Source organism: Panulirus ornatus, chromosome 20 (assembly GCF_036320965.1).
Source record: "Panulirus ornatus isolate Po-2019 chromosome 20, ASM3632096v1, whole genome shotgun sequence".
Lineage (NCBI taxonomy): Eukaryota > Metazoa > Arthropoda > Malacostraca > Decapoda > Palinuridae > Panulirus > Panulirus ornatus.
In genome coordinates this window covers 74,260,211-74,273,653 of record NC_092243.1, presented here as the reverse complement: position 1 = coordinate 74,273,653, position 13,443 = coordinate 74,260,211, and the positions used below count along the sequence as shown (strand labels likewise).

Below are 13,443 nucleotides of genomic sequence, written 5' to 3'. Positions count from 1 at the left end.
ATTATGTAAGGGTGAGGGAGATGGGAGGTTATTCATTTGCTATTCACATGTGAAAGTCTCTAGTGACAGACTCCAGAGATGAGCCTAAGCAGCTGGTGAGAGAGGTAGGGGGAGAGTGTAAAAGGGAAAAGTAAGGAGTAAATGTGAACAAAAGTGAATAGAATCTAGAGAAAAATGGAGAACTTTAGGTCCCAGGGAGAGGACAAGTAAGCAGATAGAACCATGGAGGCTGAAGTGAGTCATAGAGTGGAAAAGAGAGATGTGGATACAATAAAGAGTGTGTGGAAGGGGAGGTCAGTTTGAAGGTATAGTAGTTCCAAAAATATTGTATGGATGTGAGTCTAGGGCCTTTAATGTCAGAGAAAGGCAGTGGGTGGACTTGTCTTAAATGAAGTGCCTAGGTACCGTGTGCAGTTTAAGATGTGTTGATCATGAGGATGTTAATAAACAGCCTTACAAATATGTATTATGAGATTTGTCATAGTGACAGAACTAACACACAGTGCTCTCCACATATCTTGCTTGATGAATAATTATGCTGTATCTGTCTGCCTTTAATCCATTTATGCAATGGTCTGTTGAAGGTTAATCAGGTATAGATTTCTCAGACATGAGTCTGGTTCTCTTCTGAATGCTTTTGCATTAACTCTGTGCTTGTGTTTCTTACTTCTCATGGTATTGCATTCTCTCTATGTATCTGATGCCCATTCCTTCAAGGGGGTGGCCATGGCAAAAGAGTGTCCATAACTGAACTCCAGAGCCACTTCTTAGCCTTTTGTGCCTCACCCTTAACAGACTGCTGACAAAGTGCAACTCTGGCGCAGTGTTTCCAAAGGCTTCTACCTAATGTTTCAACCTTCTGCTTCTACATAATACGCCTGGCTAATGTTCCTTTTTTTTTTTTTCCACAACCATATTGGATGTATTAGGACCTTTTTCAGAAGTACATTATCATCAGCAAAAACAAGAGTAGTTTAAGAATATAACTTATAATACTTATTTTCAGATAGTGATATTCGAAATCATCAAGATGCAAAATTGGCCATTGACCTAATGTTCAAGATATCTGATGCTCTTTCTACCATAACCCGTATGCTTCTAGATGATGACGTGAAATACACATCACAGGAAGGAATTACTAAATTGAAAAATCAAAAAACAGTATGTCCCATTTTCATTAGTTTTTGGTTTAAGAAAGGCTGATTGTGTTTCATAAGGCAAATATCAATAATGGAAATTAGGAAAATCTTGTAGTCAGAGGAATTTTTTTCATGCTTGTTTGCTGTTGCCTATATAAGCAAGGTCGCAGAAAGGAACAGGCAAAACAAGGCCTCATTCGCTCACATTCATCCATTAGCTGCCATATGTAGTGCACCAAAACCTCAGCCTCCTCTCCACAACCATGCCCCATAGACCTTTCCATAGGTTTTCCTGTCTGTTTCACATGCCCATGTTCATTCCAGTGTTATGTACAATGTGCTCTTCTGTATGTGTGATTACTAATATGTGCTAGTGTTTCACCTATATCTGTTGCACAGAGTTCTAAATTTTCCAGTGCTGTCTGTATTCATTTCATATGTGCTTAGCTTGTTCCACATATTCACTTCACATGTTTCAACAACAACACTTCCTTGAAAAATCAGACACACTAGATTTCTACTTGTTTATATCAGAATGGAGCTGCTGACCACATAACATTTAGAGCAATCTACCATCATGCTACACTCAAATAATCAACCATCTTACAGACTCAAAGCTTTAAGTATCAGTGACTGAAGGACACTTGTCCAAACTACTTCAGAGATCTCTGAAAAAGTGGGAGTACTTACCTACTTATGTCTAAGACAAACTTTTGCTGGAGAAGCAGGGCTAGTGTCTGATGTTCACTGCATGTCTTGCTTGTTTAATAATGCTGTTTATTTCAATTGCAGTGTAATAATCATCCATTTTAAACTTGTCTAGGGTTGACTTCATCCATGTATATATATATATACTTGATGGCTGTTTCAAATTTCTCTTGGAATTGCATTGAATGATAACTAAGATTTCTTGGCTGGACATTCGTGTAACCTGATATCTTTTTTAGTATGTTCTCCAGATAACTCCTGATTTGATAGTTCTTTTCCTTCCTTGTTAAGACTCATGTTGCTGCCATGCATATATTATCATGTAATGCTCTCTTCTTTCCAGACTGTATGGTTCAAGGTCTTTCAGACTTTCATGATAATTCATGTGCTCCAGTCCTTCAGTTTTACTTAAGTATTTTTTTATTATTTCCATTTAATTAACTGGTATAACACAGTACAGCATTATTCTTTTATTCATTACTTCTTGTGTATGCATGATTGAACAGTTTCATCATCAGCTTTCTGACTCTTGTTGTGAAAGTTCTCTTTATTATACCACTGATCAATTGGCTTAAAAGCATTATCTTATCAATATGCTCCATAATTGAAGTTATCCATTTACAGAACTCCCCAGCCTTAGATAACTTCTTCACTTGCAATTTCTGTGCTTGTCTGACCTGTGTAGGAGGGTGCTGGTACACTGTTGATTGCTCCAAAGCCTGTTTGTTGGGGTTACCCCTCAACATCTTCCTTCAGGTTCTCCTCAGCCCATTCATACATATTATCCAGATCATTTTGAAGGTTTTGTTGATTTTTACCCACAGTTTTACTCTTGCATCTTCTGCAAAACATCTGATTTTACAATCTCTCACAGATTTTTCTATATCTGAGGGAGACAGTTATGGAGGGAAGAGAGAGTGAGAATAGACTAACTAGATAATTAATGAAATTACAAATTTAGAGAGACATTACGATGATTTATAAATGTAAAAATTTAAAACCATCTTTTATGGACATCCTTAAAACATTATATGTCTGATGTGCCATGATACCTGATGTTTTTGCAGTGCAGTTATTGATTCCAGGAGAATGAGAGACCTTCAGACAGCAGTTAATAGAGACTTAAGATTTTTGATGTACTTTCTAGACATCAGAGAGAATTTTACAAGAATATTACATTGTCTCTAAAAAAAACCAGGAGCAGAAATTTGACACCACCACCACCCCCAGTCAAACCTCCATAACATAATGCAAGAACGATAACTTGAGAAAACATCATAGTAGTTATAAGAGAAAGAGAGATTCCTTTTGGAAATAAGATATGGAATATAACTGCTTCAAATAAAATGAATGAGAACACAGACGAACCAAAAGAATGGAGTCAGGAAACTGTTGTAGATATAGAAGGTGGGTGAGGTAAGAGAAATGCTGAGGGAAGTAGCAGGCATGGTTATGGAGACTGGAAGCTGTGAAATAAAGGTAGAGACAGCCAGAAAGGGGGAAACACTGCAAAGTTTAAGTATGATAACATTGCAAAGATTAAGTATGAAAATACTCTGTTTAACCTGCAAAGATTAAGTATGAAAATACTGTGTTTAACCTACAAAGATTAGATATGAAAATACTGTACTTAACCTACAAAGGTTAAGTATGAAAACACTGTTTAACCTGCAAAGGTTAAGTATTTAAACACTGTTTAACACTGCAAAGATTAAGTATCAAAACACTGTGTTTAAGTGTTAAAACTGTTTAACACTGCAAAGATTAAGTATTAAAATACTGTGTTTAACACTGCAAAGATTAGGTATTAAAAATGTGTTTAACATTGCAAAGATTAGTATTAAAACTGTGTTTAACACTGCAAAGGTTAAGTATTAAAACACTATGTTTAATTTTGCAAAGATTGTGTTAAATCTGTGTTTAGCACTATAAAGATTAAGTATTAAAAGTGTGTTTAACACTGCAAAGATTAAGTATTAAAACTGTGTTTTAACACTGCAAAGATTAAGTATTAAAACTGTGTTTTAACACTGCAAAGATTAAGTATTAAAACTAACACCGCAAAGATTAAGAATTAAAATTGTGTTTGAGGTTTCACGTCCTTTGATCAACCATGCATCTATAAAACCATATACCTTGAATCTATGTATCTTCTTTTCTTTTCCTGTACAGTCATGTTTTCCTTTAGCTTTTCTATTGTATATTCCCTCAGATACGTAGGGTTAAGTATTTATAACAAACTGATTTTGATCATTACAGATACGTATCTACGGTCTTCACTCTTGACCTCTCCTTTTGAAACTGTGAAACCTTTGACCAGAGTCATACACTTAGGCAACTGTCTTTTTTGTACTATTCTACTGTAATGAGAAATCAAATGTTCTTACTTGCACAAGCATCGTCATTTAGCAAACCTAAAGGCAGAAAACTCACAAAGTTCTCTTAGACATCCATATTCATTGTGTAACAAGTCCAGTACCTCTCATTTCACTCATTTTCACCTGAATCCATCACATCATTCCAGCCAAATCCATCTCAATCTCTAGCTTTGTGGGATAATCCCTGAGTGAGCTGGGATACTGGAAGGAGCCAATAGACTACCACCTTTACTCTTCTGTTCCCTCTTTATCTGATTAACCCCTCAAATACTCCTCTCAGCCATCTGGACCCACAATATTTGCTTTAGGCGTTTGTGGATCCTTCAGCACAGTTTTAATAAGGATAGCTTGTAGTAGACAGAGTTACTGCAAATATGACTGAGGTGTCTTTTCCTTATCACTTAGCCCCCAGTGACCTTCTATAAATAAATGTATTTTTTAAATTTGTTCAAAACCATCTTTTTTAATTAAATCATTTTACCAATTCTTGCCTTCTTTTCTTTTCCAGGTGCTATCGAAGATTATGGGGTACGTTAAGTATAGAATGGAAGAAGCATGGAACCAGGAGATGGATATGTAGAACATCATATGTTGCACTTGTCATGCATATATCTATGCAAGTCAGATTAGGTGAAGTTTTGCCTTTGTTTGTACAAGAATTTGCTTCAAAGGACAAAAGATTATATTACACATGTAGATATAAGTAGTGAATTGCCTAATAGATTTATGTTGATGGATAAAGACCATTTGATTTTTTGTAATTAACAGGTTTAGAAAAGAGTGCTAAGTTATGTTTTATATATAAAAAAAATTAAATACTGTATTTATAAATTATTATGGATTCTAGGCTTTCAGTAATGAAAAGGGGATTGTGTGATAGGAAGCGAAATTAGCGATTTAATTTTATGATATTCTTTAGATCATTGAGAATCAGTCTCCTTTTCTGTTTCCTAGAAATAGCTCTATAAATTTGAGCAATATAAGGGGTCAGTATGTACCTCTTATGTACTCTACAGGGTACTTCTTATAATGAATAGAATTAAGGTTTTAATTAACATTAAATCAGAGCATTTTCTTTGTAGAAGTAAGTGCATCAGTCAGTATTTACAGACAAAAATCACAAGATGCAAGTTACTATATTAAATGTAAACGATGATGAAATATTTAACATTTCTCTATTGAAATATATTGATTTTTGCATGTCTGTCATTTCAATGCATAATTAATTGTCATCTGACTGACACTGCATTAGGTTGAATCTTTGACTGTTAAGTCTTCCTGTTTATATCCTACCACTCACATAATGTACTGTATGTGGGACATACATTGTCTGTTTGTGTACACAACTGTTAGTACGATTACTCAGGAATACTATGTGATAGAAACTTCATACTTTCACCATAGGTACCCCTTGTCAAGTTGAAAAATTTATCAGATTTAAGGGCATGTAGTTGCATAAATTTGCACATCAGAGAAAAACTGTTTTGCAAATACTATAACTCAAGTGTTGGGAAGTTCAAATTTACAACATATAAGACAAAACTTATGGCAAACACATCTATGAAAATTAATCAGCTCTTTAGCTTTATATGTTACGTATATAGATATTTTTCATACTCAGTTTCCCACGTTAGCAAAGTGATTAGCATCATTCGTGAACATCCATTGTATAGTTAGCACGTAATGCACCGAAACCACGGTCTCCTATCCACATCAGGCACCTCAAACCTTTCAGTGACTTCCCCTGACCTCTTCATATGCCAGGGTTCAGTCCACTGACAGTACATTGCTCCCCTTTATACCACATCACTCTTGTTCACTCTGTCTATTGCAAGCCTTACACCCTTCTGCATGTCCAAGCCCCAAGCACTCTAAATCTCTTCCATCTCCAATTCAGACTTCCCCTTCTTGTCACTCCACTTGTGACATATATAACCTCTGTGTAAACCTCTTCACTCATTCTGTTCATATGTCCAAACCATTTCACTACATCCTTTTCAGCTCTCTCAGCTATACTCTTCTTATTATCACACTTTTGTCTTACCCTGTCATTTCCAACTTGATCAACCTTCCTTATACTATGTATTGTTATCAAACATTTAAATTCCGATACATACACCCTCTTCCAGACAGACTCATCTAGAACTCTAGCCTTGCATACATACAACACCAGTGGGACTATTGTACCTTCAAACATGCCCATCTTTGCTCTCTCTTTCCACACATGCTTCAGTGCAACTAGGACCTCAGCCTCCTCATCCAACTCATGTCTTACTTCAGTGTCCGTGGTTCATTTCACTGCCATTCATTCTTTACATATGTAAAACATCCCAATTCCTCCCGGTTCTCTCCATTCAGACTCGCACTCTAAGTAACATATCACTTTACAGCTAAACCTAATAACCTTGCTTTTATTCACATAAATCTAACTTTCTCCTCTCCTTTCATTCACTCTTCCAAACTAAGACACTATCTTCTTCAGTTTCTCACTCAGATCTGTCACCCCAATTAAACTGCAGAGCTGCCCCTCACTCCAAGATCCTTCTATTCACCTCCCTCACTACTCATCCATAAACAAAGTAAACAGCCATGGTGACATTACATCCCTGCTGTGGACCCACCTGCTCATGGAACTACACATCCTCCTCTCATCTTACTCACACATGCACATATTCTATAGATAAAGTCTATTCACTTTTTCTAGCAGATTTCCTCCCACTCCATGTGTCCACCAGTGAAGTAGTTGTAAGAGGGTTGCGGCACAACCATTAAGGATAAACATGAATTAAACCATGAAAACTGTATATTCACCACTAACTAATATTTTATTAGTTTTTCTTTCCTCTGTATATACTCCTTGAAATGACTAGGAACTGAATTAGCAAGGTTCTTAAGCCATTTTAGGGTCTGTGTTTGCCCAAGGTTCACAAATGGTCACCTCCAGCTTAGGTAGCAATGAAGTATCCCTGTTACATAATTTCATTTTCATAAATACCCTCAAGATTTCTGTTGGATTCAAATTCAGTGAATTCCTGGGCCAGTCACTGAAGAAATCTGCTGCACATTCCTTATGGCAGTCAGTGATTAGTGTGGAAGGTAGCCTTATCCTACATGAACACTTTGGCCTTGCACTTTTTGAACAAATCTAGATGATGGTCAGACAGTAGCGTGTGGTAACTATGTACATAGTTTTCATTCGTAGGCAACACAAGATCCCAACACCATAATAGCTGAAATAATTCCATACCATAAGTGAAGCAGGGAACTTTACAGTACTTGAAATGTACTTAGGTTCAGTTGGATCACTGTTGACTGTATACGTACCCATCATGGCCATCTGTCATAGAAAAGGTGGACTCATCACTTCCACAAGACATTTCTGAACATAGCCTTATCCTAAGGGACATATTTCTTGCAAAATTCAACTCTTTTCTTCAGATGTCTATGGGTTATGAGCAGTTTTGGATGCAAGCTGCAGGTTTGGTACCTAAGAGTCATGTAAGTGGAGCTACACTGTCTTTACCAAAACATCATTGAGCAGTCAAGATTTTTCTTTTAATTCTTTTGCACTCAAACTAAGATCTGTATCCACTTGACATTTAAGAACATTAGGGTATGTGGAAAGATTTTTCTAGGATGCCCAGGGTGTTTCACATGGATTGTGGCAGTGGTGCAGCAGCTTTCATTAAATTTCTACACCTATCGTTGTACTGATCTCAAGCTCATACAGGTAATATTAGAAATTTCAAGTTGCTTATTTCCCTTGGAAAATGTAACTATAGAAGGTATTTTGTTGCTTGTGAGTATTTCCAACCATATTAGGTGGTAGAAGTACAAAAAGGAAAAAAATATGAAAATCCAGCGTATAATTGGGGAGCACAACAGGGCATTCCTGACTCCTCCAACAGCTAAACTGCTACTGAGGCAGGCATATCCCTCTTATGTGGTATGCCAATACGTCACATAATTGCCAATGCTCGCTAGTGGGCATCAACTTCACTGATGGACACCAACACTATTTTAGGTGGGATACAGTGATTTGTGTCAATATAATTGCTGTGGGCCCTCTTGCACCTACTTCATTGTTGGGCATTGTATATATTTTATATATTTATTTTTTTTCTTTAAGTTGGAGGCTCCAGTCAGACAAAAGTCTACATCAAGGCCAGGCCTCATTTGAAATATAAAAATGTTTATGAAGGTGGTCAGAGGACAGTTTTGGATGAAGTGGAAAAACCTCTTTTAAAAAAAGGCCAGGTCATAGTTGTTGGGAAAGACATGAGAAGGCAGAGTTCCAAAAGTTTTGAAGTGTGGGGAAAGAAACAATTACAAAAACAGTCCACCCTTGGCTCAACATTCTTAGCCAAATTTCCCTGGGGAAAACTCATAAACCAACTGAAAACTTTCAGTATCATCTGACACAACAAACCAACCAGACTAAAAATCCTTCACCTCCTGCAGCCGACCTCACCTGTTTCCAAGCACTGCACACAAGGACCACCAGTAGTATGCAACAAAACTGTCCTCTAACCACCTGCCCATCATGATAACTATCCACATGGCCCATTGAATCACCAAAAAGTTTTACACAAACTACAGGAAAGTAGACTCACCAGCCTTCACACATGCATGGAAGCATCTCCAAAACTTTAGTATAAGGGATTTTCAGTCCCTATATCATGCAGTTTCACACTTCATCAACATCCCCAGTGATGTCAGCAAAAAGCAAGGAAATGGAAGCAATGTAACCCAAACATCTTCCCACATGTTACACACCTCATAAAAACAGGAACTAACCCCAACAGAAATCAGAGAACAAATTCAAATTCAAAATGACAATCACTGAAAGACAAACTGAAACTCTGCAATCCTTCCTCTATATATTTAAGTGAAAAGGCAAATTGAAAACCTGCAGTCCTCCTACATAGTGATCCACAAGACCCACAGCAACCAATCATGAAGCATATAAATGAAGATCCACACTTACCACTCCTATCCAGCCCCACATTCAAGGGCACTCTTGATCCATTCTGGTGATATCCTTTCTCTCAGAGGACACACAAAATGCTGTCATTACACTACTCTTTTATACCACAAAAAATCTGCCACTTCCTCCAACATACTTGCATTTACCTTCTTCACCACCCCATCCATAAACAGATTAGTCATGGTGACATCTCACACCCTTGCCACAGACCCACCTTCACTTGGAAACACTACCTCGTGTCCTATTCCACACACATACCTTCCAGAAAATGTCTCTATTATTCAAATTTGACTTTTTCTCTAGGTCCTTAAGTGTCACATCGAATCTTTTTTTTTTTCTCTAATATTTCTTACAAAGACTCTTCAAAGCAAACAACTGATCCACACATTGCTTACCACTCCATATAATCCTCCGGCACCTAACTATTACCCTCTTAAGAAATTCAGCCATTTCTTTTTTCACCAAACCATTTGCCATAACTGTTGCTTTACATAAATATTTTTCCCACATCTCAAACACCTCGAATCTACTACCCAATCATGAAAAACATTCCTTACTTTCAAAATACTAACTATTAGCTCTTCACCTCTTCTTCAACTTTTACCTTTTCCCCATCAGTTCCCTTTGCTGATCCTTCTATTTCTTTTCTTGCTCTCGCACCATTGACCTCATTCCATTTTCTCCCTGATTAAGTTTTCTGATACTGTATCACCCCAACTTTCATTTGCCTTCTTTGTGAGCCCCTGCACTTTCTTGTACATCTAGTCATTTGCACTGCCTTCCTGTAGGTAACATCCATAAGTCTCTCTTCTCTCTCACTAATGACTACTTATAAGTGACTTAACTTACAAGCCCACATCCCACCATCTGCATACCACAAACTTCTGTTGCACATCTAAGCACTGCTTTCCCAAATACTTTCCATTTACTTTCAACTTTTATCACATATCTATCTGTCTACATCTCTGTTTCTTATTCCTTCCAGGAACTCCCATTAAGGGACTGGCCACAGCAAAAGTCTCTCCACTTCTCCCTGTTTTTACACAATGTCTTCATGTACACCATTCCATACATTATTCCACCATTTTTCTCGCTCCAGTACTCTTTCGCTCTGTTTTCCCATGTCACAGTTTTGATATCTTTTTCTTTCTTTCATACGTGTTCGCTATTTCCAAAGCGAGTGAGTTAGCATCTGTTCCTTCTGTTAGAAAGTAATATGGGAGGGGGAGGATTTCCAGCCTTCTGCTCCCACCTCTCTTAGTCACCTTCTATGACATGCAGTAGATACATGAAAAGTGCTCTCTCACCCATGTTCTCTGGGATATTGTGTGTAATTAGTTACTTATTTGCACTCTATGGAGAGGGAATTTACACTTGTGGGGCACTGCATCTTCAACCCTCTCTCCTATGATGCATCTTGAAATAGTATACTTTCTGCATGTATATATATATTCTCATATTCACCATTTCCTGCATTCATGAGGTAATTCCAGGAGCAGACCAAGAAATTACCTCATTTGCTCATGTTCACTTTGTCATTTATAACACACTGAAACCAATGCCCTTTTGTCCTTATCCAAGCCCCTGAGACATTTCCATGGTTCCCCCAATTGCTTCACATCCCCTGGTTCAGCCCTTTGGCACCATGTTGCCCCCTGTATACTCCATGGTTGCAAATTGCTCTGTCCCATGCTTACCTCACACCCTTCTGCATGTTCAGCCTCCTTACACTGAAAGCATCTTTAACTTCAATCTTTTTGCCTCCTCTTGCTCCCTTCACTTCCAAAATGTACATCCTCCTCGTCAGCCTCCTATCACCATCTCATTTATATCCAGCTCTCTTCCATACTCATTTCTAACAAAACTTTCTGTTACCTTATCATTTTATATTTGATCAACCCTCCTCACACCACTTACTATTCTCAAACATTTAATTTCAACATATCCACCCACCTTTGTACTTTTTTTTTGTGTAGGCTCGTGGTTCATATCCATACAGCAGTGTTGGAACTATACCATCAAATGTACCCATCTGTGCCCAATCAGAAGTGACCTTTGTTTCTACACATTCCTGTGTGTGCCTAGGATGGCAGCCTCCTCATCCACCTTATGACTTACTTCAACTTCCATGGTTCCATATGCTGCTATATTTATATCCAGGTATCAAAAACACTTCTTTTTCCTCCAGGTTCTCTCCATAAGACTCACACTCCAGCCAACCTGACTCTCCACTGCTGAACCTGATAACATTACTTTTATTCACTTTTTCAATCTTTATACTTTGACATACTCTTCCAAACTTAAAAACCAACTAATGCAGTTTCACTCGAATCTGCCATCAGAGCTGTGTCATCAGCAAAAACTATCTGACTCATCTCCCAGGCAACTACTACCCCTAGCAGACTGCAGACCTGCCTCTCTTTCAAAAATTATTGCACTTACCTCCCTTACCACCCCATCCAAAATGAGTTAAATGGCCATGATGACATCGCTGACTCACCATCAGCAGGAACCATTTGCTGTCCTCACTTCCTATTCTCACATGTCTTACTCTTACGATAAAAAATTTTCACTGCTTCTAGTAGCTTTCCTTTGACATATATATTTGTAATACCAATCATACACATTTTCTAAATCTATAAATTCTTTATACATATCATTGTTTTTCTAAGTGTTTCTAATATAAAGTTGCTGAACTCTGCTTGCTGGTGTTATCTGGTTCTGCCTGTTCAAGGTTAAAGCAAGTGAAAAATCATCTGTGGCATGGGGAAATACAGCAGGAGAGAACTGGAGGGAGAGAAATGGTGTAAAAATGCATGGAATGGTATAAGCAAGGCAGGCATGAAATGTAAGGACGGACAAGTGGAGACTTTTGCCGTGACCATCCCCTTGAGGGATTGGGCATCAGATATAGATAGATAATATCATTGGGAGTACACTCTTATCAACGAACTTTTCAATCCAGAGGATTTGATCTTGATCATCCCTGTATGAGGCAAACTTTGGAGTTCTTCAAGGTCCATGCAATCCTCCATGCTTTTTACTTCATAACCTTTGCATCATCTGCAAATATATTCAGATCAAGTAGAGTAATGATCCCAGAATAGAACCCTGTGGAACTCTGCTTGTGACCTCGACCCATTTTGAGAAGGTGCCTTTTGGCATACGTCCACTTCAATAAACCTCTATTCATTGAAAGAGTTCCACCTCATTCTTGCCTGGTAATCCAGCTGCTTCACCAGCCTCCAATGCATACAATGTTGAATGCTTTTTGGCTGTCTAGATACAAACAATCCACCCAACCTTCCCTTTTTGTCTAAGACAGAACCCACTCTCTTGCATGAAGGTTTATGCACACGTGCAGTGTTTATGCTTGAGAAAACAATTTTTACCTCTGTCATTCTTGGGTATTCCCTATATTTAACTTGCCCTCTTCCTCGTAATGTACAGAGTTTAAAGGTTTCTGTTAGGCAACAATCAGGAGTAAACCACAAAATTGTGGTAGTGAAGGTTCCTCATTGAAAATTATTCATTCTTTGGTCCAGCTGTTTGTGAAACACCATATAACATCTTGTTTCAGTGTCTAATCATTTCAGGAGAAAGATATGGTTGAAAATTCTTGTCTTTTATAGCTATGTTGAAGCTTCTTAAAGTTTGTACAATATCTGAAAAAAAAGAATGCTTGAGCTAAAGATTAACAGAAGCTATCAGTTTAAATCTTTTGTTGTAACAATTATCTGTGAAAAAAAGCAAATTGTTTATTAGCCTGATTTTTTAAAACAAAGGTAAAACTTACTCAGCAAAACAGAATTTAAAACATAATTTGCTTACACCAAATTTGTAGTTAATGTCTTCAGAAAAATGATTATGAAATATACCCTTACGCAAAAAGGAAAAAATGCCAGATGAAAAATACAAAGGTATTATACAAAAAACTATGCTAGTGTTAGTTTGTACTAAAGTGTTGCAACACATGGATAGTCCCACTAATATTCCATAACAGTAGTAGTATAAATTAGAGCTACCGAGATGCTAAATTAGAACATTGTCATACAAAAAGGAATTTTGAAGTGGTATATGAGTGACATGCACCTATTATTTAAGAATGTGATACAAAATATTTATTTTTTCGTTTATAAGATTTTAAAAATTGTGATTATTTCATCATGATGTTCAAAGACTTATTTTTTAGGGAAATATTTGTAATTAATAACATTAAACTAGCAACATA

At 37.2% G+C, this 13,443-nt stretch overlaps 1 protein-coding gene across 1 annotated transcript in view; it reads left to right on the top strand.

The window, feature by feature from the left end:
* The window catches only part of LOC139756143 (uncharacterized), a 55,909-nt gene extending 42,466 nt beyond the window's left edge, over nt 1–13,443 (top strand). The window contains exons 12-13 of the mRNA XM_071675280.1: nt 1,007–1,161; nt 4,734–13,443. Coding sequence (XP_071531381.1) covers nt 1,007–1,161; nt 4,734–4,805 — 227 coding nt within the window. The 3' untranslated portion in view covers nt 4,806–13,443. The remainder of the gene's footprint in view (nt 1–1,006; nt 1,162–4,733) is intronic.